The following is a 25,592-nucleotide window of genomic DNA, read 5'->3' on the forward strand; positions in this document are numbered from 1 at the left end:
GTCACATGTCAACTAATTCCTTCCTGAAGCGACCGAGGCGGGACCCTGCAATGGGCTGTGTCCCCAGGCTCTGTCTCTGAGAAGACTGCCTTGTCCCGCGGACTGCAAGGTGTCGGACTGCTGAGGTGCAAATGCCTTCAGCAGTCGGGGCATGTCAAATATCTTCATCAGAAAAAAATAACTCTAATTCTGTAAGGCTGTGTAATGATGGAAGACTTTGAAATAAAGAACTTTGTTTTGTGGGAGAACCTGGTTTCAGATGTTTTCTTTGGTGAGGGCTGGTGTCTTCTTGTGCCTGGCTTGCATGTTTCTGGTGGGTTCTGGTGTGTGTCTGCCACAGGCCCAGGAAGGTAAATAACTTGAACCACCTCATGGGGAAGGGGGGATTCTTAGCCTTTATGGTACCCAAAGCTGTTTCACTGAAGATCAAGATTTGTTTTTTTCTGAAGAACCCTGTTTTTCTGCTAGTGGGCAATGAGGTGTGAGAGGGTATCTAGCAACTGCAGGCTGGGACAGCTGTGTGTGAGCTGGCTCCAGCTCAGCTCTGTTGGATCAATTTGCTGTGGGAAAAGGGCAATGGGTAAAGGGTGTCAGAGATGCACAGACCCTCAGGGTGCAACCTGCTGTGTTGCCTTGGGTGGAGGGAAGGCACGGTTAGGTGTGAGCTGTGACTGCGGGCTGGCTTTGTCCTTGTGCAGCTCGTGAAACTGCTGACATGGCTGTGTTTGCTGTAAAGCACTTGGTTATTTTCTTTATCAGGGAGCTTTCCTTACTGCCCAGCAAGGCAGAAGTCCTCTGCTCTCCAAGCCAGGTGGTGTTTGTGCAGGGGGAAAAACAGGGTTGGTGGAAAAATGAAAACTAGGTTGTTTTGTTTGGTTCCCAGTGGCACAGCAGAGCACTGGAGAAATCTGGTTTCAGAGGAAGTTTGCATGTCCTTGCCCATTATGGAAGGTCATGTGGGGGAAAAAGCAGGTGCTTTGAAAAGGTGCTTCCCTCAGAGAGAATGTGGTGCAGGTGAGATGAATTATGGGGGTGGGTGTGATAAGTATTGCAGAGGTGAGATGAGATTGCTCTGCATCTTCCTATTAGGCTGAAGGGTCTGCTGCATCCAAGAACCTGTGTAGCTGCTTAAGGACTGCAGGTGCCCTGGAATTCATTTTTGATGCTACAAGAACTGCAGCTAGAAATGAATGAAAGCGCCTATTTAGTAGTGACTGCAGTGATATTGCAACTTCTTAGAGAAATGCAGTGATTTTTGGTGTCTTTTGATGGGGGAGGAAACTGTGGGTTGTAGAGTACAGGAAGAGTAAATGTTTAGCTTCAGTTACATTGCTTAAATGCTAATGGTCATTTTATTCTTTAGTTGATGGGGAAAATAAAATCTCCAAAGCCCTTAAAGTTGTGATGTGAGAGGCGTTTTCTGCCTAAAAAAAACCCACCTAGTTTTAGTCCCCATTAACATGATCAGGTCCTTTCTGTGCTAATTTGCTATTGTTGCTATAAAACTTGCTGTAATGTGATATGCAGAAAAAGTAAAGTAATACCAAATGAGAAACCCCAGCGGAAACCATCCGGAGGGCTGCGTCAGGCTGGGAGCTGAGGTGCAGATGCAGTGCCCGAAGCGTCTGGAGTGCTGGTTCTTGGCTGTTGTTCCTCAGCAGGAATGCAGGAAGCGCTGCAGCAGCACCCAGCGAGGGGAGACTCAGCATCTGCAAGAAATGTAAGTGCTTAGTGCTCTTCCCTTCACTGAACTGTCATGGGTGTCTGGCTAAGGTGCTGTTTCTCACTGAGCTGGTGGTGTTCCAAAAATATACTATAAATTTTTTTCTAGTGAGGAGTTAGTGTCACGTTGGTCTTTCCCATACTAAGCAAAGGCCATTTCTGAAATTGGAGCCTCAGGGTTAATCTTGGGGTTGTTCTGCATGCACAAACCCTGAGATGCAGGGGGATCTGGGTTATGGGGTGGGCTGGGCTGAGGTTTTGGGCAGGTAAAATGTCTGCAGCCCCTGGGGATCTGCTGCTCGGTTTGAGCAAACATGTAACAAAACCTGCTGCTAATGGATGTGGTTTTCAGAGCTGTTTGTTATTTGTTTCCCTCCAGTGAGAAGTGGAGGTGGAGATGTGGGTGGTGAACAGTAATGGCCAAGAGTGTGATCAGCTGGGACGGATCTGGGAGGGCAGCCTGAGCTCCCTCCCCGTGCTCTGCCGCACCTCGGAGCCAAGTGAGGCTGAAGATGATGATGAGGGCGGGGTGGGATGGAGGAGTAGGTCGGGGTGGGGCGCCGCGCCCCTGGGAACCGCCGGCGGGGTCCGCCAGGCCGCCCGGGGGCGCTGGTTGCGGGCAGGCCTGAGGAGGCGTGGCCCTGGGGCGTGGCTCCCGGTCCCGCCCCCCGCCCGGCGGCGGCCACGTCGGCGCCACGTCGGGGCGCAGGCGCGGGGTCGCGTCCGTGGCGGGTCGGTGCGGGGGCGCGGGGCGAGCTCCGCTGGCTGCGCCCAGCCCAGCCGCGCCGCCATGAACTTCTTGCGGGGCGTCATGGGCGGCCCCAGCGCCGGGCCGCAGCCCTCCGGCGCCGAGACGGTGAGCGGGGCTGGGCCGCAGCCCGGCGGGGCCTAGCTGTTGCCGCCTGCGGCGGGGTGTCCGGGGGGAGCGGGGCCGCCCCACGGCTCGGCCCTGCCCGCGGGTTGTTCCCGGCGGGACGGCCCGCAGCGCTGCCGAGGGGGCCGCTCCCCGCGGGGCGGTGGGTGTGCGGGTCCCGGTGCCCGCCGCAGCGGGCGGTGACAACTCGGCCTGCGCCGTCGGGAGCGAGGCCGGGCGGCCGGCTGTCAGATGGGGCCGGGGCGGGCAGTGCCCTTCCCCGAGCCCCTGCGCCTGAGGTCAGCCGCGGCCGGGCCGGCTCCGCGCTGGGGCCGGGCAGCCTGGGGAAGCCCCGCGCCCCGGGGGCTGCTCTGGCGGCCGGGAGGCGCAGCGCCCTACGCTGCTCCGAGACGTGAAGTTGTTGCTAGATGGTGGCTAACTCGCAGCTCTGCCCCGCCATTGCTGAAATCAGACTGTGCGGAGTTTCTGGATTCTGTCGTGTAGTCGTGGCCTGTCATCTCTGATCACACCTGCCTTGCACGTTTCCAGATTCAGAAGTTGTGTGACCGAGTAGCTTCTTCCACTTTACTGGATGACCGAAGGGATGCTGTACGTGCTCTCAAATCATTATCCAAGGTAAGTACTGGACTGCCTCAAGAGCCATGTGAGTTTGTAATGGTTTTGGAATGTGTTGCTTAAGAAGCTTTCTTTGGCCTTTGGGTTTGACAGTTATCCATCTTTCCATCTTTCTCCAAACAGAAGTACCGGTTGGAGGTGGGCATCCAGGCTATGGAGCATCTCATCCATGTTCTTCAGACAGACCGGTAAGTGTGGTGCTGGCTTTTACAGCCACCTCCAGCTGATAACCTGGCCCTTCTCTGCTGCTGAAACTGACAGACATGGGCTTTGCTCTCTGTACTGGTGAAGCCAGGAGGGCACCTGGGTTTCCAGTAATCCTTCTGTCATGGTGGCTTTTTATGATGACAGACTTAATCATACAGAGGTGAAATTCCGAATTGCAGGAAGTTGGATGAGAGGGACAGAAAGACCAGTGCTAGAGTAACGGTGGTACCAAAGTGTACCTCGATGTGTTGCAGTGGTCAGTTTCCACTGCTGGGGAAAGGCAAAACAGAAATGACAATATTAATGAAATAGAGTATTTGAAACAGCCCAAATGCAACTGTGGGCAAAAGGTGCATAAGACAGAAATATGAAGAAACGAATGAGGTCAGCAAATGTGTGTGTTCTCAGACGTGTGTCATCAGACGAATTGGTAGAGTAATTCTGTCACGGGGAGTAATGCAGGCATTTGCCTTGAAGGGCTCAAGTAAATAGGAGAGCTGGGCTTTGTGGGGGCTGCTAAGACAGACAGCACTACTCTAAGTACTTTTTGTGGACTGGAATGTAGTACTTGTGCAATCCAGCATTTAAAACATCTTTGCTATCCATCCTGTTTTGCAATTGATGGCATTCCTGTACCTGGTAGTACCTGCGTGTTGTAAGTTGGGACCTGTTTGCAGTGCTCTGCTTTGACCTTCAAATAGTGCCTCTTCTTGGAGCCTGGGCAGGCATGTGCACTGTGACAGTCTTTCCACCTGGATTTGAATGTAAAGCTTGTAAATAATATATAAAAACCCCCAGTCTTAAGGGCATATGTGGCATACTTATGTGCGTACAGAGGAAGCAGGAGTGTGGCTTCTAATGTCAAGACAAAGGAGAACTAGGAAAGCAGCAGTTCAGTGTCTAGAAGGAGAGGCTACTTGCTCAGCTTATGTATATAGGACAAGAAACTCTCCAGTGCTGAACCGAAGGCTGCTGGTGGCCTTCTTGCCTGACTAGTTATGCTGCCTGGGAAGGAGGTATAGGGCTGGTGTCTACATTACTGTTACTGCTATTCTGTTGGCTGGGTAGTTAAAAATGCATGCCTGGCCTGTGAGCAACTTGTAGGATGCAAACAGTAAGAGGGAAGGTTATAGGAATAACTGTTACTAACTTCAGAGGGAAGCCCTTCAAAAATGAGGTCAAGGAGCCTGCTTTCATCCACTTAGCAGCTCTTGAGGCCAGATTTGAACTTTGAGAAGGGATGCAGGACTCTGCTGATCTCCTTCCCTTTTTGATGCCAGCCTGGACCCTTCAGGTCAGGAACTGGAGAGCTTCTCAGCTTTTGAGGCTCCAGTTGTCCCTTTGGAATTTGTGTGCTGGTCCTCTGTGCAGATGTCTCCTGTGACGCAGGCTGCGGTTCAAAATATCTTTCTGGCTTTTGGGTTTTCAGGTGAAAAAATCCTGTCTTATACAAAATGTAGACAGACTGATGTCCTGTTGCTGGCTTTATGGTGTACCTGCACATCAGCTGGCTCTAGTTGTAGTCCCCTGTGCCTGATAAGTTCAGGTATATGTTAGAGGTGGTGTGAGTGCACCATTTGGTGTCAGTAGGGGTGAGGCTTTGGGGACTCAGTTGTGGGAATAGAAATGAAAGCCAGCTCATCTGAATAACAGGTTGACAAATGAGTTGCAGGCTCAGCTGTCCCCGGTGTGACTAGGGTATTGAACTGCAGGGATGGCTGTTGGGCAGAGGACAGTGCTGTTGTGCTGTCGTGGCTGTTTCAGTGTGTGCCCCTGGGACTGATCTTTGGGCCTTTCCAGTGTCTGCTGGTGGTGCCCTGAAGCTTCTTGCAGAAGTGGAAAATACTCACTGGCTCCTCCTGCCCTTCTCTGCTTTATTTTCCGTTGAAGCTGTTGAAGATTATTTTTAAGAAGCAGCAATGCAACTTCAGAGAAAACGGAAGTCAAAGATTGACTCAAGTTGTCTTCTCACATGTTGCTGTAGTCATGTGAGTGACTCGCATGTGTTGGTCGTGTACCTTGACTGTGGTGCTGTAGTGGTTAACATTACAGAAGGTTGAATTTGATTTAGAAGTACAGAAGGACCAGGAGAAGAGTATGCTGAAGGCAAAATAGTGACTTCTATTTTCCTCTGTAGCTTAGCTTTAGGGAAGTATGCTTTTTCAGTGATTATTAGGTTGGCCTGAAGATGGGTGACTGAGGTCCTGACGTGAAGCTTTTTGGCCATGAAGCTGCTGACTGTTATTTCACTGACAGGAGGTGTTACACACCTATCTGCCTGTTGGCTTAGATGTACACCCATAGTTGCTGTGTTTTTGTGCGCATCAGATGGTGAATATCATGCATGGGATTCCCCTCTTAGTTCCCAGTTGAGTAGAAGCAGGGCTTGGTTAGGCTCTGTCAGGTGAGGCTTAAACTGCTCTTCAGCCTTTTTTTGCAGGGATGGGGTGTTTGGGTGGAAAGAATTATGGGGGAGGAGCCAGCAGCAGGCAGGGTTCTCTGAATTCTCAGAGCCTGAGTGGATGGCTGTTGTACAGAGTAGCGTAATGTGAGAACAGTGACAAGCACAAACATGCTTTCCTATTGTATATTTACCAAAAATGAATTGAATAGGTAAAGATGCACAACTGTTTGATCTTCAGCAGCATTTGTCCTACTGGAATATGTAATAGTAATATGAAAAACTGAAGTAACTTTACTGGTGAGATATTATTTCCTAATGCAAACAAGCTCATTGTAAGACCAGTATCCAATAAAGTAATTTGATTTTAAGACCTTCTCAGCCAAGTATGATAGCACAACTCCTAGCTTTTCTGAGAATTATTAGCTATTATTCATGTAGCCCTTCAGTAAAAAAGTAGCTGTCTCTGATATCTGGTGCATCTCCTGATTTTGGTGATTCACTGCTTCTTTCTCTTATGATTTGAAGTGATAAGTACAAGTACTGTATTGGCTCTGTAGTAGTTTTTTCTTCCTTGCATATGCAGCCTGGTTGCTGTGCTAATCATCTGCTTGCTTCCCTGGTAGTGAATTGCACTTGATTTATGTTTGTTATAAGGCATGCTGATATTTAGTTAATTCTGAAGCTGTTAGCACAAAGTGAGAGGGATGTACATCTTCATCTAACTTGAGTAGGGAAAAGGCTTCGTTTGTGTGGCTGTGCTGAAATGGTGAGCGTTTCTGAGGCTCATTGTAACTTGTCCTCGCACCTTATACCATTGCTTGGAATTATTTACAGCCTTTATCCTGGAACAGAAATACACCACTTTTGTCTCTTAAATGAACATGGCATTCCACTATAAATTGTCTTAAGCTCTATCTCCTGCCCGAGTACTTAAGACTTGTTCTGTAGAAAACTGCCTTCTTTCACTAGTGTTTGAGCTCTGCACATCTGCCATCCTGGAGCCTTGTAACTCTCCTGAGTCAGCCTCTAAATGTTCCAGTGTTCTTATGCCATCTGTTTATTTTGTAATATGAAGCAGAAAATGTGATCTACTAGAGGACTTTTCCTGACTTGCTGTCTTAGATGTTGCCACATCCTACCAGGGATTATTTTGAAAAAAAATTGGTGTTGACTGTGGAACAGGCCAGTACCACTAACTGTTGGTGTTGGAGAAGACACTAGAGTGAAGTCAACTTCATCCTTAATTGCTTTGGTTCTACTTACATAACAAGATTTTTTACATTTCAGTGTGACAATTGTAATAGTTGAAAACCTAATAGGAACTTAAGAGAATTCTTACTTTATTAAGGCACAAACCTCAGTTGTTTATCTGCTATTAGCTCCAAATTTTCAAATTGTAATATGCTTCTCAAAACTTATGTAAGAGGAAATACAAATCTTATTACCCCTCAAGTCTTGTCTGACTTGAGTTTTTCGGGGTACAAATCACCTTCCTTTCTAGGCATGCTGTGATTGAAGACATGATAGAAGCACTCTGCTTTTCCATGCTTGTCTTGACCATATAGATGATGCTTGCCTCTATTTTGACAGTGAAATGCCATAATTTGAGAAGAAAAGGTAAAAGCAATGTTGAGACACCCTGCCTGGACAAAACAATACATCGGTGCCTTCCCTGCCATTGTTTGTGAACTCAGGGGAGTGCTGCACTGATGTCTTGGTCGGGTGCCACATAAAAGCACAACTGGAGGAGGGAAGATGCCTGAGGTGGCTTAGGTGGGAGTGTTACATTGCGTGAAGGATGTATCTTTTACTAGTCTTATTTCTTGACTGATTTCTAAAACAGAGCAAAAGCTGCACAGCTTCGGTCTGACTAGAATAAAAACGTATGGTGAACAGCAAAGACAGGATGCTGCTGGCCTCATTTTGTGGTATGTTCCTCTTTAGACAAGTGAAACAAGGCCTGCTTTTCCCACATGTGCATAAAATTTGCTTAGTCTTTTGTAGCTGCTGTTATTTCCCTAACAAGGTAAAGGAAAAGCAAGGCTGCAGCTTTGTGGCTTTTTTTAAGTCTCCAGGAAATAATTTCTATGTGTTTTTTCAGATGCAGAATTGTTTGTTACATGAAAAGGAAACCATAGGCTTGGTAGTGTTGCGTTGAAGAAATAAAAATATCTTAAAAGGCAAATATAAGCAGGCTGGAAATCTGTGTGTACCTGCTGGATGAGACTGTTTGCATGGACTAAAAGCTTCCTTTACTTTGATAAACAGTTTGGAAGAGGGAGGAGATAATCTTCCCCTTTTGTTTCATTACAGCCCAGCTTAAAAGCAGGTGGTATGAGTTGAGTGGCACACAGGAAAAACATGTGTCCTGGGAGGACATTGGCAGGACAAGGATTCAGTTGTAAATGTGATGTGAAAGAACAAATCGCACAGATCTCTGATTATTTCTAGCTGTTGATTTACTGTGAGAGTTGTAGAAAGGGAGGTGAGGTGTCACTTTTACAGCTTGCTAAAGCCCTTGTGGTAGTGATACAAGAAATGTAGGTATGGATTGCTCCATTCTGTATTCTCAAAGCTGGTGGATCACCTTGAGGCACCTCTTGTTTTCTTGGTTGCAACAACTGCTAGAGGTCTGTCATCTTTAGTGGTTGACTAGAGATAGCTGGCCTCAGTTAAGGCTTGGCTTTCAGGCTTGGTTAGGTTGTTTTTAAGCCTCTGCTCTGAACAGGCCCAGTAGCTTCTTAAAATGCAAATTTCTTTGCTGTGGAGGCCTTACTTCATGTGCCTTGGATTAGTGAAAGCGAATACTTGGAGGTTTGAATGAGAAGTCTGTTTTGACTGTTCTTCTGATGCTTGGGCTAGACATGAAAATAGCTGTGAGGTGTGTCCTCAAGCACTCTGAGGTGCCTTCCTTTGTGATGTTAGTTTTTATTTTCCTTGGTTTTTTGATCAGCTCTGCTTTCATACTTTTCTGGTTTATGAGCAAAAAAATCAAGCAGTAAAAACATGTACTTACTGGAATAAGTACAAACTTAAACACTTATACCCCCAGCATACTCTGGCACTGTCTTTGTTGTAGCATAGGATTTACAGATTTTTTGGTCTTCATAAAGTAGAAGAAACATGTGTCTCCTAAAGCAGGGCTTAATAAGAGAAGAGTCTTGGTGGAAGTAGGTGAACTAATGCTTTGGGGTTCGACTGGCTGCCCAGCAGCTTGGAGTTGAAAAACCCATAATAACTGGGTGTAGTCTGAGTTGGTGACAGGGAGGTTGGCCTGTTGAGGAGAATCCACAGCTGTTGTCATTGCATTCATGTGGAGTGCAAGTGTTTGGCTCCTGGTTGTTGCTGATGGGGTAGTGGGGAGTGTATTCCCTTGCAATGGTGCTGAAGCTTGTCTGCAGCTTTGTTGGGTGGCTTTCCATGAAGGGGTCTGAATCCCTCCCAGAGATCTTCCCTTGTACACTTCATAAGCAGGTTGGGAGGAGTGACTCAGGAAATGGAATTCACGCTTACCGTGAATCCTCCTGTGGTCATCTTGTGACCAGACTTTCTGGAAGGGACCACCTGAGAGAATGGAACTGGGAAAAGGAGTTTCACTCCATTCAGGGGATGGGCAGCTCATGGTTATGTTGTTTACAATAGGTCTGTCAATATTGGTCCTCTCGCTTGACTTAACGCTGCAAAAGGAACTGCCTGTGCAGAAAAAAGTGTTATAAGTAGTTGGAAATAAGTCATTAAAGAAAAGTGGTTCTTTCATTTGCAGTTCAGATTCTGAAATAATTGGCTATGCCCTGGACACACTCTACAATGTAATATCGAATGACCTAGAAGAGGAGGAGCAAGGTAAGTGCTTGGTAGTAATAGTTGTATTAACTGTGGGGGTCCTTTGCTTGGGGGTGTTGTTGAAATGATAAACCATAATGCACGATTTACTAATGCTGAGAATTGCTTTGTTGTTTTTAGCTGTTATGACAATGCTAAAAATATTGTTGTCTGCAGTTTCCATTAAAGTTATACTGCATCTGTTGGGACTATTTTAAAAAAAGGTTCTGTGAACAGCAGCCAGGTTGGGATGGGATAAATCATTGGTGATTTCTCTAGTTTGTAGATGAAGTCATTTTTTTGCTATTGGGAAAGGACAGTTGTGGCTCTGTCAAATGAGACACTATCTGATGATGTAATAAGAATATTGAGAGATTATTTCAGGTGTCTGTGATAATGTGGCTACATGAAGGTCTGAAAACCTTATTTCCCAGCCCTGCTGTGGCATTTTAGAAAGACGCTGCCTGTCCTTCCCAAGACAGTTAGATGTAGAAGTAGATATTATATTGCTAGGCTATGAAACTCCCTGTTCCTCCTGCCTTTACTTTTGAAGGCCTGCTTGATAGGCCATCAAAACTGGACTCAAAAGCCAATGAAATGGTTACATTTTCTTAAAAATGACCCCACATTTCACAGAAACATCAGTAATCTGAATAAAATGACAGCAGTAACACAAATGAGGCTCGGGCAGGGAGAATGTTATTAAAACTAAATGAATCAAAAGGAGCTGTGAGTTGCCAGACTGAAGACCCAGATGGTTCTGACAAGTAAAACAGCTGTGGATTATAACAGTTGCAGGCTTGTGGAGGGCAGGACAGGCCAAGCTTGCCTGTTCCTAATATGAAGGATGTCTCAACAATGGGGATGGGATCTGGCTGAGGGCTGTGCAAGTGCTAGCCTGGGAGGAGGCCTCAGCCTGAGAGCAATGTCTGTTAGATGCTGAGCCTGTGTGCCCTTGCTCTCACCACAGTCACTGGGGAGAATGGAGACCAGGAACTCGTTAGTCATGCAGGCAACTGCTGAGTAGGTGACTCTGCCAGAAGGGTTACTGGCTGTTAAACTGAAGCCAGGGTGTGTAGTAGAGCCAGGTGGGGGCTTGAGTTGACCTTTCTGATGTACCACCTGTGCCTTGTTGCAGGTGTTCTGAAAACCACTCTGTTCCTATTGGCAAATCAGGTCTTGGCTTGATCACTGTTTAAATGAGTAATCTAAGTCAAATGGCTGTGTACTTGCCTTGAAAGGTTTTAGTAGGAAAACAAGAGCAAATTAAAAGGCTTGTAGGATATCCATTCTGCTTTTGGTGAATGAACATCCAAATCTATCATACCAGATCGTCAAAAAAAACCCAGTCAGACTTACAGTTGGGAGTGAGCAGAAGGCTACACTTAAGACTGAATATCTGTGGGTTCATTAAGTTCTGCATTTGCCATGGACCTCAAGAGTGTTTGTACTCCTTGAGAGCACTTTGATCTCATTTTTTCAGTTTCTGTAACATGTAGTGCAGTGCAACTGCTCCTGTGAATGGGCAAAATGTGAGGTGATACTGCTGTTTGAGTCTTGTCTGCAGTATTTACCCCATGGTATTTCTTCAAAGGTTCCTTAAGTGATTAAATAATCTTACGGGAAGTAGGTGAGGGCTCTCCAATGTGAAGTGGTTTTGCCGGTATGTTGGCATTATGTTGTGCATTATGTCAGTTCACAGTGCCTTCTGCAATGAACTCTATCATGTTATGTAGCTGCAAGAGACTTACTTGCAAGCTGAGATCCCTCTCTGATTTGTTATTCCTAACCATCTCTCAAATTGTTGCTTTGCTTACTTGCCCTTCTTTGCCTTGTTCATCCAGCTGCCTCATCTTGAAAGAGGTTTTGAACAAGATCAGAGTTTCATGGTGCTGGTGAATCCATGCTTGTGGTAGAGCCCTTGATTATGTACTTGACAAGAACGTTACTAGCAGTCTCTTACAAAGAGCAAAGAATTGATGAATTGAGTTACGTATGTGTGATCGCCAGTGTTGTAAGGGTATGGGGTTGTTTAGTTTGGCCTCTTCCACAAGAATTACCTGAAGGAGTAATTGCTGCTGGAGAAAGCTAGGATGGCTGCTTTGAAACTCTGAACTTATTGGTTGTGCTATTCAACTTGTAAACTTGTAAACCTTTCTCTTGTTTGTTTTTTTTCTTTTGTCTGCATTGACAGATGATTCTGAAGGTAAAAGAACCTTTACTTATATAAATATGGCACTTAGTTTTAGGCTTAGTTGCTACTTACACCCATAACACTTGCTGCTGTTGAAAAAGGACACTGTGAAGACTTGCATTGGAGCTTACTGAAAGCTTTTTGCTTTGTCATCTTAGTTTTCTCTGGAGCTGAAGTGTCTTCCCAATTTAGTATCTTATGGGATTTGAGCATGTTAAATGCCAGCAGATCTACAGAGATTGTAGTAAGGATAAACTCTTGTTTAGGATGTCACAGAAGTGCGCAGCTCCAGAACTGGTAGCATTTTAATGGGCTAAAGTTTGCAGTTTCTGTTTCCAAGAAGCCCTGAATTCTGACACAACGTGCTGCACATAGGCAGCCTTCACAGTGTCTGTTAAGCAATGCATGTAAAGTGTTCACTTCTACCATAAGTTACCACTAACACTTTGTATATTCTCCTTTTTGTGAACTGGTTTTATCAAAATGCACTTAACCTCTTTAAGATGAAATTCTAGTTTGCAGTGCTGCTTGTTAGTGAATCACTAAGAGCTTATCTTAATAGATGAAGTAGTTAGCTTTGAGTCCTGTGAATGTGTATATTGAAAGAGCAATTATGGGTAGAAGTCCGGTTGCAGCGTCTGTGGTGCATCCATATAAATAGAAGATGTGGTTTTGCTTTGCCCCTTTCTTCCTCTCCAGCTCATCTCTCTTTTAGAATTTAGAAGAAATACTCATGGGAAAAAGGAAGAGTTGAGAGCGGGGGGAAAAAAGACAACTTAAAATTAGCCCTTTATTAGAAGAATCCTAAATATCTTGAACTACAGTGAAGCTTTTGGAATAAATAAAAACATGTGAGAGGCTATGTAAGCTGTGTATACTGTTCAGGTTTTGCCTTAGCACCCAGAACTTGAGCCAGGGACAAGAGTTGGGATTAGGAGGAATCCATAGCTCAGACACTTGATATTTGTAGCTCAGTTGGGGTAAAAGACAAGATAGTCATTCACAGCCAATGGGAAATTCAAAGCGAAATATTTCAACTTAACTGTCCTTTAGAAGACACAGAAGTTTAGGTGTACAGGCTCTCCTTGGTTTGCAGCAAGCTACAGCCTGTGCAACCTGTGTGTGATTCTTGGTTGAGTTGCCCTTTATTCTACAGCAGCAAGTGCAGCAATGGTAATTTTGTGGAGTTGGCTCACCTGGTTTGGGTTTTTGTTAATTCATGTAAACCAAGAGTGACCCAGACTTGATAAGCCCCTCAGCTTCAGAGGGTTCACTATTGGACTTCTATTCTGCTAGATGCTACATGCTTGGGCTAGAGTTAGTTTTGCACACAGTCTGTCCTCCCTTTTATCTTGTTAGTATTTCATAGCTTCTGCAGCTAAAAATTGATATCAGGCTGCTGCTGCTTCTCTCTCCCTCTTGTAAGCTACCTACTGATAAGCCTGCTTAAGGACAGGGTTATAGCTATACTACACTAGAGAAATGATCAGCTACTGTCTCATGTCTGAAAGGCCGAACAAAAACCACCTTTCTGTATTGGAAATCCTTAAATTAGATTTTATGAACCGATAGCTTTCAGTGTATCACCCTCGCCAACAGTTGGTATTGAGTTGGTTGAATTAAAACTGTTTTATTGGCACCCAACCCAGGATTTTTATGGTAGTCCTTTGATTTCTGTTTTGTCATACCCCTAGCAAGGTGTAAAGAGTTTGAAGATTACGTGTGGTCTTTGACCTTTTTTTATAGCTGCTCTGTTGTTAATGGCTTCTAAGCGACTCCTTGATAAGGCTATAAGTCCTGCAGTTGAAGGAGGAGGAAAAAATTCTTGTTTTGCCTTTACTTTACCAAATCAGACCTTTGGATTTGGTCAGGAATTCAGTAGCTTTACCACGTATTTTCTGTGCTTTATGCTTCAAGCTGTTCCTCTGCCTGTGGTTTTATCAGCTGGCATGGGATGGTGTCACAGTGCTGAATGTGCATCTGCATGGTTTGTAGGGCAACCTGATTTAGATGATGAGCAGCAGTGCCTTTGTGGCTCTTCAGTGAAGCCTTGGGCCTTCTGAACTGCTGAGAACACAGAGTAAAGGCAGGGAGGGTGGCAGTATGCCCTGTGGGACAGGAGGGGCTTGAGCTTATGGAGAGAGAAGGCAGCGAAGTAACAAGTTGTTCAGGGGAAGCTTCATAGGGAAAGGGGTGCTTGGCTGGGGTTGGATGTGAGCACAATCAAAGAACCAACCTCTTCTTTAAACTCAGTGAGACTTCTTCCATATGCCAATGGTGCAATGTATAACCGAATTCCAGCCCCTGTAGAGTGGGACTCTATCTGAGCTGCTGCTAAGCAGTTCCAAAGCTGAGGTCTCGGAACCTGGGCTGGACTTAAATGTCATCTTTTCCTGTCCAAAATGGAAGTATAATAAAAAATTCCCCTTGAACTAGGATTGCTCCTCCTCAATTTTTCAACTGCAATTCTTGAACTATGCCAACGACTAGTACCTACCTATGATCGTTTTGTGAAACAGCTTTGTAAATTGTCACTTAGCCTAGAAAAACAGCAGTGGTGCAGAGATGTCGTTTGCATGTTTTCTGCTACTTTCTGGTATACTTGTGCATTGGTTTTTTGTTTGTGCAGCAATGATGCATGGAACAAGGGTGTAAGATAAATCATATGCTACCCCAGTGCTATAGAACTGAAGAGTAAATATCAGATGGGCACTTGATTCCTGTATTGAAATTAATTCGGATTCCAGGACTGAGAGGTTTTGATGCTCATCTGTTTCCAGCTTACTCTTTTTTTCCTGATGTTCAGGTCTTTCCTATTGCTAAAGCAAAAAAAAAGAGGTGTGAGCCATTTATCTTCAGATAGCTTATATTCCCCACTGCTTCCTTCAAGCCTCTTGGTATGATACGTGCTTTGCTTTTGCATGTTGGTGAATAGTTGTTATGAGGAGCTTTTCTACTGGATCAGTTCAGCTGCATGTGTAAGTAGCCACTCTGAGGCTTTCTGCTCCTCCTCTGCTGGGAGGGTTCTGTTTTTCTCTCTGAATTCTTGGCTCACTTGGTGTGTTTGATTGTGCCTCTAACAGGCAACAGTGGGGGTGAGAACTGTGGATCTGGTTTGGTATGATAAATGGAAATAATACTTAGAATGCTGAAATCAAATCTAGTAGATTCTTAGTTCCCTCCTGCTTCGAAAACAAAATACCTCTCAATAAAAGTTACGTTTAGAGTAGTGTAGGTCTTCTCCTTTGTGCAAAGCTTAGTCACTGGTTGTTTTGAAAATAATTCAATTAATGTTATAGCAGTGACTCTAAACCTTTTTGTCAACCATGGGCCTATTCTAGTAAGAATACAAATCAAACTACCTGAAGTTATTCTAATCATGTGTTGTAATACATTATTTTCTACTGTTACAGAAGAAAACTTACCAAAGCAAGTTGATAATTTGGGAAGTCAGTTCACAGAGATTTTCATTAAACAGCAAGAAAATGTCACGCTCCTGTTGACTCTTGTGGAGGTGAGTAACAGTATTATGGCTGGTTACTGACAGATAAGTAGCACTGTATAGGGAGGCTTGTGCCTTTCTAGTGAAGCCTATGTCGTATGTCAGGTATTTTAGACATAGTCAACGTGGGGTTGGAGGTGAGTGAAGACTATGACCTGGATGAACGCCATTAGTGCAGCCTTTAAAGTAGGGTAACATTGAAAGAGTTTTTAGATACTGGATTAGATAGACTAAAAAGACTGCTCCACAGACAGCAACTGTCGTCACTCACAAGGGATAACTCTTCAGATGATCATTAACTGATAGCAACATATCAATGTCTGAGATGCAGTTCAAGTAGAAGGGTGATTGCTTTCTATCAACATCATATGTTTAACTCATTTTCCAATGGTTTTATTGTCAAGGGCTGCCTATTCATCCACAACTGTTAAAAATTTTGTTTCCAAACGAAGAACAGGATTATGCTTGAAAGAGAGCGCCACATGTATCTCTACTTTTTTCTTTGTAGTCAATCTTCAGTAAAAAGATGTTTTACTCTTCCCATATGGAACTTAGGTCATGCTTTCAGCAGTATTAAGATGTTGTCACTATATCTGAGGGCTGATCACTGAGTGGTGAATTTAGGCCTCAGTAGATGGAAATGCAGATCAGGAGCACAGCGTTGTAGTCAATGGTTAGGGAGTCAGTAAAATTATCTTTCTGAAACCTGTTTGTGGCTGACAGTCCTTTGAAGCTACTTAGTATGAAAGGTTGGCTTATAAACATATTCCTGAGATGCAGAAATACAACATGTATTTAAGGAAAATCCAGGATATACTTGATGGATATATCTGTTAAAATTTAGACTAGGGCTTTACTTTGTGGCAGGGTTCTGTTGATAATGTTGATCCAAATCTGAGATCTGCAAGTTCAAGCCAGCAAGTGTCTTTCCTCAAGACAGCTGAAACTTAGATGTGAGGCTATGTGACTGTTGAAAGTAGCTTGGTGTGCAATTTCACACAGAATTGGCATTTGATAAAAACGTATACAGCATTATGCAGAACTGGAAGCTTGCAATGTTAGTTACATGGTCTCTTTCTCTGCAGATGCCTTAGTTCAATGTTGTCTTTGCTAGACATGTCATGCAGTTCAGCACTTGTCCTGTACGAGTCAGCTTTAGAAAAAGCTTTATAAACCATCTACCTTGTTTGGCAAGATGGTTAGAAAACTGATGAGCTACTGCTGCTCTCTTACAGCAAGGAGAGCGGAGATGTTAATCTTGGCCTGTGCCTGAGGTAGGCTGGGTGCTGAGGAAAGGATGACATGCACTCTATTCACACTTGTAACTAGAAACAGTGTTAAGATAAGATTAATTGTCCAAATAAGTGATCTACTGGCTTAGATCAAGGTGATGCTTTAAAACTGGCAGGATTAGAAGTAATGAAAGCTCTGTGAGGTGACTCTGTTGAGATGTGGCTCTGGTCACTAGCTGCTGAATGAGTTTGAGGTGACTTGGGGAGCCCAGATGTTTGCTATGGTTGTTGAAGTCTATCAGTGGACTCACTAGTTCTTGAGCTTTCTCTTGCGGACTAGACCCAACTTTAAGTGGGAATAGGAAGAAGATACAAAAGAGCTTTTCTTTCCCTCTTGGATTTCTGGGGAATATGGGCTGATTCCTGGAGGACCGGACTGACTGGTTATTAGAAAGAACAGCAAGCTAGGAAAGCCACCCAGAGGGGAGAGGGAAGGAAGCTGCTGGGTGTTCATGTTTGTTACAATATAGAAAGAACTGTGGAACAGGACAGTGTGACTTGCTGATCATGTGATGTCATAGCATGGATGAAAAACTGACAAGAGAACTCCTTACCTGCTTCATGTCTATTGATAATGGGTACCTAGAAGAGGAAGCTGAATACTGAGGAATTCACTACTTAATGTACTCCTCCCCATCTTTGCAGGAATTCGATTTCCATGTTCGTTGGCCTGGAGTCAAGCTACTTACATCTCTTCTAAAGCAGCAAGGACCTCAAGTGCAGCAAATAATTCTTGTCAGCCCTATGGGTAAGTGGTTGAGTTTATTGCTGATAAACTTGGAGCTGGAAGCTCAGCTAACCTCATGGTGGAGGGCTAGAGAAGTCTCAAGCAAGGTGTTCGAAAGACCTCCAGCATGAGAAAGCTGCACCTTTTTTATGCTCTCTTTAAATGTTTCTTGCAGGTGTTTCCAGACTCATGGATTTACTAGCAGACTCTAGGGAGGTTATACGAAATGATGTAAGTACAGAACGGCAGCTTATCCTATTAAATAGTAACTTGTCAATTGCATTGCTTAGTACTTGTGCTGAATTTGGATTAAGTTAAACAAATGCATGTGAAGAAATCATGGTTGCAAATTGGGAGTATTTCATTCCTCAGTTGTGTTAGGTGGCTTTTGGATGTCTCACCACAACTGGTGTAAGAAAGGCAAACTGTTACTGTTTATTGAATGCAAGTGTTGACCCTTGTGTAGGGTTTTCCTAGTAAGTTAGCTGATATTTCTCCTGGCCTTCTGTGAGGTTTGTTTCAGTTCTTCCTCTTTACTTATCAGATGCCAAAATGCCCTGAGATGAGGTGCTTTACAAGTTCCCTCTTTATTTCGTATAGCCACTTAGCATCCTTTTTAGAAGTATTGGCCTTGTATTTTCAAGTGCAGTGAGGTATGAGGGAACTGCTGTGTGGTGTGCATGGTGGGTTTTGTTAGATGTGCTGACTTGCAGGACATGCATTTCTGTCCTGTGATTCTGGCCAAGGATTATGCTCCTGATAGAGCATCCTTCTAACAGCTGTGACTTGTGAAAAACAATGAAGTTCTAGTACAACTAAGTTTAATTTCTTCTCTCCCCAATCTGTCAAGGGAGTCTTGTTGTTACAGCAATTGACAAAAAGTAATGCAGCCATACAGAAGATTGTAGCCTTTGAAAATGCCTTTGAGAGACTTCTGGATATCATAACAGAAGAAGGGAACAGCGATGGAGGTACAGATAAGTCCAAGACATTAGTAGTCTTGTGCTTCTGCACAAACTATTAGGTGACAGTGTTTACAGCCTGATGTTAGTATGTCATTGGAGCTAGGTCAGTGGGTATAAGGATCAAAATTTACAGCCTGGTTGCAACAAAAGAAGCAAAAACAGATTGAGCAAGTAGGCAGGGTTTCAGTATATTCTCAAAACAAGCCTTTTGATAGTTACATAAAAGATCAGTCAGTTTCTCTGAGCATGTGTACATGAGTTAGTGTGTTCCTGTTGGGCTGAGCTCTGTGAATGTATATGCTTTGAATGCAAGTGCCAGATATGTGTATGCTGCATTTGTCACTTACTGAGTTAAGCGTGTGCATTCATCCTGTAAGGTCCTTGGATGCTTGGAGTGCATGGCAGTAACAGCTTGCTGAGTTTCTTCAGCCTCACTAATAACCTGTTTTCTGGTCAGCTCCTTCCCAAATCATTTACCTGTTAGAGGGGGAGAGAAGGATTAAAAAGAGGAAAAATGATGCAGTTAGGTGTTCTAAATTTTTCTTGGCAACACATGAGGTCACCACCAGTTGTAGTTTGCTACAGGATCTATTTCAGTAACAAGGCAGGTTGCTCTTCCATGACCTTCCTGTGGGTGGCAAAAGCAGTTAACGCTTCTCTCCCAGCCGAATTATTCCAGCTATGTTGGCATGGAAGGATTAAGCAAACCTTTGATTCAAAGCTGCTATTTTTAGGCAGTTAATAATTTTAGGACACTTGGTATGTAAATTCCTAAGTGCTAAGACTTTGCTGCTTCTCCCCTCCTACGTGCCCATTCCTCCTGTGTGTGGCCCTGCTGAGGGCTGGATGACCAGCTGTGGCTCTGCAGCAGGAGTGGGAAGGAGGGAATGTGGCAGCTGCTCTTTGTTCTCCCACTCCCAAGCCTGGCACTGCCTGTGTGTTTTCAGAAGTGCAAGGAAAAACTCGATCCTTACTGTCAACTCCAGTTTTGGAGGCATATGAGTAGTACAGAAGCAGGCTGCTTCTGTACTTCCAGACACAGTGGCTGTGAGGCTTCGTTTGAAGTTCTTCCCATTCCTACCCAGTTATCTCTAACTGTATATTTTCTGGAAATAATGTTTTTGCTTCAGACATGGGGAACAAAGGTAATGATGGTTTCCTTGGAAATACACTGGATCAACACAGATATATTCAATTTACAGCGACCTTTGTTTTTTTCATGCGCAAGGTTCACAATTCTAGGTCCAAATCTAATGTTTATTAAGGAAGAATTCAGTAGTGTGCTCTGTTCCATCTACAACATACTTAGTGTGTGGAGAAGCTACTTATTTTTCCAGCTGTCATCTTTTGACAAATCTTTCGGTTTTTTGTCTCACCAGGAATAGTAGTGGAAGACTGTCTCCTCCTATTACAAAACCTGTTGAAGAATAATAATTCCAATCAGAATTTCTTCAAAGAAGGTTCATACATTCAGCGTATGAAGCCTTGGTTTGAAGTTGGAGATGACAACTGTGGGTGGTCTGCACAGAAAGTAACTAACCTTCACCTAATGCTGCAGGTGAAACACTTCATCTAACTCCTCAGTAATGATGTCAACAGTTTCTAGCTTTCTTGCAAAGAATGAGCGTAATGTAACAGTTAACTGTGAAATCCATGTGTTGTTTTGAGCTCAGAATTAGCTACTAATGTTCATGCGATCTACTGCTTTCAGCACAAATACTGTTCCCAAATTATGACTGGTAATGGCTGGCATATCACTATTTCCTGTAACTTAAGATGTAAGAGCAGTTTCAGTTAAATGCAGTATGAGGCATGTTCTATATGAAGAATCCTGTATGAATTAATGTATGGCTGTGGTGTATTAACCAAGTTCCGGTAGCTGCCTTGACTATGGGTTGATCAGTGTTGACTGTTGGGCATCTTCCCCTTGGCTCCCCCCCACCAGGAAAAATGAAATAAGGTTTTCCTGTTCCATGGCACTTTGTGGAAGCTGAACGTTAATGATGAATGTAGATTCTTGCTCTCTGAAATGCAGTTCTGACAAATGGTGAGCCAAATAACAGAACAGTTACAGCTTGATCTCATGACTTAGTTGCAATGGTTGCGATGGAGTCAGATATTTGAATATTTTAGAGGGCTTCACTGAGCTCAGAATATATAGTGTAGAGATAAAAATCATGTTTAATTCTTACATTTTTAAGAGCAGTTCTGTTTCATGGCTAAACTTGAAATGGGTAAATTCATTTTCTTTTGACATTTCAGAAGGTCTCGGGCTATCGTTACATAGAAATGTTTCTTGTTCTCTAGCTTGTGCGGGTACTCGTGTCTCCCACAAATCCTCCTGGTGCTACCAGCAGTTGTCAGAAGGCAATGTTTCACTGTGGGTTGTTACAGCAGCTCTGCACAATCCTGATGGCAACTGGAGTTCCTGCTGACATACTGACAGAAGTAAGAGGGAGTAAATAGATGTAGGGCTGGGGGCAACTAAATGGGTGAAAGCAGGAGTCCACAGGAGTAACTGGTTGCTGCAGAGACCAACTGAAACTACAGTATTTGCAAAGGAAGTATTTCAGATGCCAGAGGTGACAGCTTCCTGTGTGGGCAATGTAAATGTAAGATAGTCTTTTAAATGATAGTCTACAACCAGAAGGTACTTGGATTTGCTCTTATTTTTCTGTGGTATTTCAGCATATCTTTGGCTGAATTGATACATGTTTTCTGTTTTGAGGGTGGGTTTTTTGGTGGTGGTTTTGATCTTTGAGAGATTGTAGAAGTGTTCTGACTCAGCAGATATCCAATGATGAGGGATTTCTTGATTCTGGAAACCCCTGTAAGCAGTATAGGATGATGTGTTCTTTCCCTTGATAAAATGATGTACTTTGGTTGAGGTTAGGCTGGTTCCTTTGGCGCAGCCTCCATTGCAATTATTTGATCTCTTAAAAGGTTTCACATTTCATCGTCCTATAAATGTCCAGTTTAACTGGCTGTCATAGCAAAACTGATCTGACATAGAATATGAAGTTGGAGGTAACTGGGGATGACAGAGCTGTCTGAGCTTTCTGCCCCTTAACCTTTGCTCAGCATGCTTCACAGCTGTCAGCAGTTCATTTGAAATGGTTTTATTGATTAACTCTCTATGATGAGACATGGTATGTGTTTTTCAATATTGAGGTGTAGGGGTAATGTTGTAGCTTTGAGTTATCTAGGTAGTACATGATGGCTCACATTTAACTATCCATGTAACTACTTCTACCCTTTCTGTAGACCATTAATACTGTATCAGAGGTCATTCGAGGATGCCAGATGAATCAAGACTACTTCGCCTCTGTAAATGCACCTTCTAATCCACCAAGGTAGGGGAGAAGTGTTTAACTGTTTTGGGCAATGATGTTTTGGCATGGGCAATGGGAGTCTAATCCAAAAGATTGTTTGAATTTAGAGTTTGGGATTATGAATAAGAGCTACAGCTTCAAGTTTACATTGGGTGTATTAGATCCAGCATGAAGGTTTCAGGTGTGAGGCCTAGAACTGATTTTGTTTGTTACCTGAAGAGGGAATAAGCAATAGTTGAGAAACTCTTAGATTGGGACAGGCTGCCACTGTCAGCCACAGGACAGTCTACAAAAGGATTTAGAGGCTATGAAAATGGGTAATTGATATTTACTCAGACTGGGGAACAGCAAGCATTAGCTTAATGAGATCTGAATCTCAACATTTGAATATGAGGGTGAGGGTAGGTAGTGTTCTGTGTTACAAAATCGCTAGTGGCCTTACGAGGCATCCTGTACAGCATTACTGAAGCTAGCAGGGAGCAGCAGGGGACTCCGTGGGAAAGTATTGCAGAAGAACACTAGCGCATTGCAGTCATGTATAACAAATCTACAGTTTTGTGTTTTAACTAGCTGAAAAACTTCAGTAAAATCAAAGGATTATCTCCAGTGTTTGAAATGGTAATAGACAGAGTAGGCAAATGTGTCACTCCTTACACAATTAGGAGTGTATCCTTCAGGTACCTGTGGTTGTCTCGATTCACAACTTGGTCCTAAAGGTTTATCTTTCCTTTCCAAACAGGCCTGCAATTGTAGTACTTCTGATGTCTATGGTAAACGAAAGGCAGCCTTTTGTGCTACGTTGTGCTGTTCTCTATTGTTTCCAGTGCTTTTTATATAAAAACCAAAAAGGACAAGGAGAAATCGTTTCAACGCTTCTGCCATCTACTATTGACGGTACGCAAAGCTGACGTCTCTGCAGTGTGTTGTGAACTAGTACAAATGTTTAATGCATTGACTGATGTCTTGTAAAATTATATTTACTTGCCATTAAGTGTCTGATCCAAGCAAGATGGCTTGGGTTGTAATTTCTCAAACTTGTTTCATTTCTCTGGGTTTTAACTATATGTTGATATCTTAAATATCTTGCTCATTTTGTGACTGGTTTTAATCTCACTTGTACCTCTCGGCCATTCTGGTAGCTACAGGTAGCTCTGTCTCAGCCGGTCAGCTGCTGTGCGGGGGCCTCTTTTCCACGGACTCTCTCTCAAACTGGTGTGCTGCTGTGGCCCTGGCCCACGCGTTACAGGAAAATGCCACTCTGAAAGAACAGCTCCTGAGAGTTCAGCTAGCGACAAGCATCGGCAACCCACCAGTGTCACTGCTGCAGCAGTGCACCAACATCCTCTCGCAGGTATGGCAACGCCTGCCTCCTGCTTTGGGTTAAAACTCTGGGTGTCCAGGAAGGATGCTGCTCTTGTGGAGGTGCATTGCAGGAAGATGTTGAGTGTTCCTTAATGAGGGGGAGGATTCCCTTCTGCAGGCTGTTTTTGAGCTTTGCTTAAAGCACTCTGTGCTTCAGGGAGAGGAGAAAAGCAGCAAATCTTGCCTTTTCATCAGGGATTGCTGCTTGATGTTGCCTACTCTCAGTAGGCGGGGGAGTCCTAAAGCATCTAAAGCTTAGACTTTCTTTAAAAGACAAGGCCAACTGGCAGGATCCCAAATCATGTTTTGTTCCCAGAAACGTGCCTGGTTAGTATTTAACCTGTAACTGCTAACTTGAAACATCTTGAAAATACCAGGGCCTCATGTTTTGTTCTTAGTTTTGCTATTCAAAGCTAAAAGCTTTTTCGAACTTTAACATAAACACTGGCTTCGCAAAGGACAAGTTAACTTTACCTCCTAGCCCGCACTTCCTTGTTATGCATACTTCCCCTTCCCAATGGTTGTAATTAGCTAGTGAATGGGCAGCAATTAAGACTTTCCTTCAATTCAGACTAATAGCAGAAAGCTGGAGTTTTCAATTGGTTCATGTGACTTTATCTGCTTTACCTGAAAATGGACAGTATTCCTTTTTAGCCTTTTCCTGGGGCTTTTGTCTAAGGTAAATCAGAGTCAGTACAACTGCTTGTGGCTCTTCAGCCTTAAATGGGGCAAGGGACTCAAACTTTGGGGGGTTGTTTCTGAAATGTGTTCCACTTCAAGGTTCTCAAGTAATGTGTGTGTAACTTGCAGGGTGATAAGATCGACAGACGGGTATGTATTTTTTGGCACAGCTTTGGCATTTTCTTGCCAAAAGCAGGCCTTTTCCTCTTGTCTTGGGTTTTGCTGGGGAGGTTTTCTCTAACTGCTTTTTGATGTGTTTACACTTACAGCTTTGTTTTGCAGTTGGTTTGGGGTGTTCTCCTAGCATAACCAGCTCTTTCTGTGTCTCCAGGGGATTCTCTGGGGGTCCTCCACAAAGCTATGGGGTGAAGATCTTGGGTAGCAGGGGTGCTTTCTTTGTGGTGGGACGGACTCATTCACCATCTGTTCACTTAACAGATGTGCTTTCTTGTAAGAAAAATAAAAACCATTAGAAATGCTGTGTACTCCGACTGGCCTGCAGAAAACAGCTGGTGCAATCTGAAGTGGGAACATGCTGATGATTTCCTGGATGCTGAAAGAAAAACTGTTTAACCTGCCTTCTGGCTACTTTGTGTCCTAATTAACAGCAAAAGTTTTAACCTTGGAGCTACCACTTGTGAACAGCAGGGGTCTCATTACTATAAAATGACTCCTGAAGTGAGTTTTTTGACTGTTAAGTAACTTAGCAGTGCTTTAAGTATCAGCAGCAGGAAAAAACAGTTCTGAAGTACGGCTGCTGTGGAATTGTCTGCTCTATTTACCACGTTGATCACAGTTCTCCTGGGGGGGGGTGGTGTTACCAGCCCTGAACTGTGGAACAGCAGCCATAGAGATCAGTATCACAGCAGGTGTTACCATGGTATGACTAGAAAATAGCTGTGTGGGGTTTCCCTTTTTTAGGAGAGGATGTTATGGACTGTGGCAGTTGTTATACAGAACATGTGAATTTGACCACAGAATAGCATGTACTGCTTGAGAACTGATGTGGTTTGCGACTGCTTCCAGCACATGGTGCATGCTGTAAATGCCAGGTCGCATAAGCAAAACTTTCTTTCCGACAAGATAAGCGATGGTTCTATAAGTGTTAGAAGAAGCATGAGGTGTGCCACTGTGCTGTAGGGCAGGACTGCCAGTTAGTGATTATTCCCAGTGCGTACCAACAGGCTAATTGTGTTGGGACAGTACGAGCCTGTGCTTGTAAACATAAGTGTGGGGGAAAGTGCTTCTAGTGTTGCTTGTTCTGCTTGGTTTTTGGTCAATCCTTTGACAAACAGTAAGTTGGCATGATGGACGCCTTAGGGTGTATGATGGGTGTCACAGCTTCCTTGGACTGATTCTGGTTGCTCCAAGTCACCTTTGTCTGTCCCATGAGGGTGAAAGCAGAGTTGTATGGGTGGTTATTGGAGGAGTAAATGCCGATTGTAAGCAATAAAACTGGTTAAGTGCAGTTAAACTCAGCATTTGTGGAAGTAGGAGCTTGGTGGAGCTGGTCAAGTGAAGTGGTTGGTTCTCAGGTTGGCTGGAGACCTTAAGGGTGAGCACAAGGAGGGGCATAGCTCTTGCTCTAGTGTGGAAGGGCTGGGGAAATGGTATTCCTGGTAGTTTTGAGGCAGCCTGAGGTGTGAGGAGCAATGAGTGGGGGGGAAAAAGGGCAGTTCCTGGTCTGTTGCATAATGGTTCTTGCAGGTGGGGACAATTTGCAAGTGTGGAGGGCCAGATGCCTCATCTGTCTGGTGGATGCAAGGACACTGGGTCCTTCAGGGCTGCTGTGCTATGATCATGTTTCACCGAAGGGGTTTCTGGTACAGGTTAAGCTGCACAGTTGGTAGTGTCATGAGTCTGTTACTGTATCTAATCCAGAAGTAATTCTGG

At 44.1% G+C, this 25,592-nt stretch overlaps 1 protein-coding gene across 14 annotated transcripts in view; it reads left to right on the top strand.

Moving 5' to 3' along the window:
* The first annotated feature begins 2,389 nt into the window (after positions 1-2,389).
* Positions 2,390-25,592, top strand: part of USO1 (USO1 vesicle transport factor) — a 36,258-nt gene continuing 13,055 nt past the window's right edge. For 2 of the 14 annotated variants that reach the window (XM_075089922.1, XM_075089923.1), the window contains exons 1-15: positions 2,400-2,578; positions 3,125-3,211; positions 3,335-3,399; positions 9,586-9,665; positions 11,839-11,850; positions 15,252-15,352; positions 17,278-17,380; positions 17,535-17,590; positions 18,210-18,330; positions 19,704-19,882; positions 20,632-20,772; positions 21,589-21,677; positions 22,396-22,550; positions 22,802-23,007; positions 23,829-23,849. In XM_075089922.1, the coding sequence (XP_074946023.1) occupies positions 2,513-2,578; positions 3,125-3,211; positions 3,335-3,399; positions 9,586-9,665; positions 11,839-11,850; positions 15,252-15,352; positions 17,278-17,380; positions 17,535-17,590; positions 18,210-18,330; positions 19,704-19,882; positions 20,632-20,772; positions 21,589-21,677; positions 22,396-22,550; positions 22,802-23,007; positions 23,829-23,849 (1,482 nt within the window). In that variant the 5' untranslated portion in view covers positions 2,400-2,512. Of the gene's footprint in view, positions 2,579-3,124; positions 3,212-3,334; positions 3,400-9,585; positions 9,666-11,838; positions 11,851-15,251; positions 15,353-17,277; positions 17,381-17,534; positions 17,591-18,209; positions 18,331-19,703; positions 19,883-20,631; positions 20,773-21,588; positions 21,678-22,395; positions 22,551-22,795; positions 23,008-23,828; positions 23,850-25,592 lie in introns of all 14 variants that reach the window. The other 12 variants (XM_075089926.1, XM_075089928.1, XM_075089924.1 and 9 more) reach the window with 8 other exon arrangements.

The sequence above is a fragment of the Phalacrocorax aristotelis genome, chromosome 4 (assembly GCF_949628215.1).
Source record: "Phalacrocorax aristotelis chromosome 4, bGulAri2.1, whole genome shotgun sequence".
Lineage (NCBI taxonomy): Eukaryota > Metazoa > Chordata > Aves > Suliformes > Phalacrocoracidae > Phalacrocorax > Phalacrocorax aristotelis.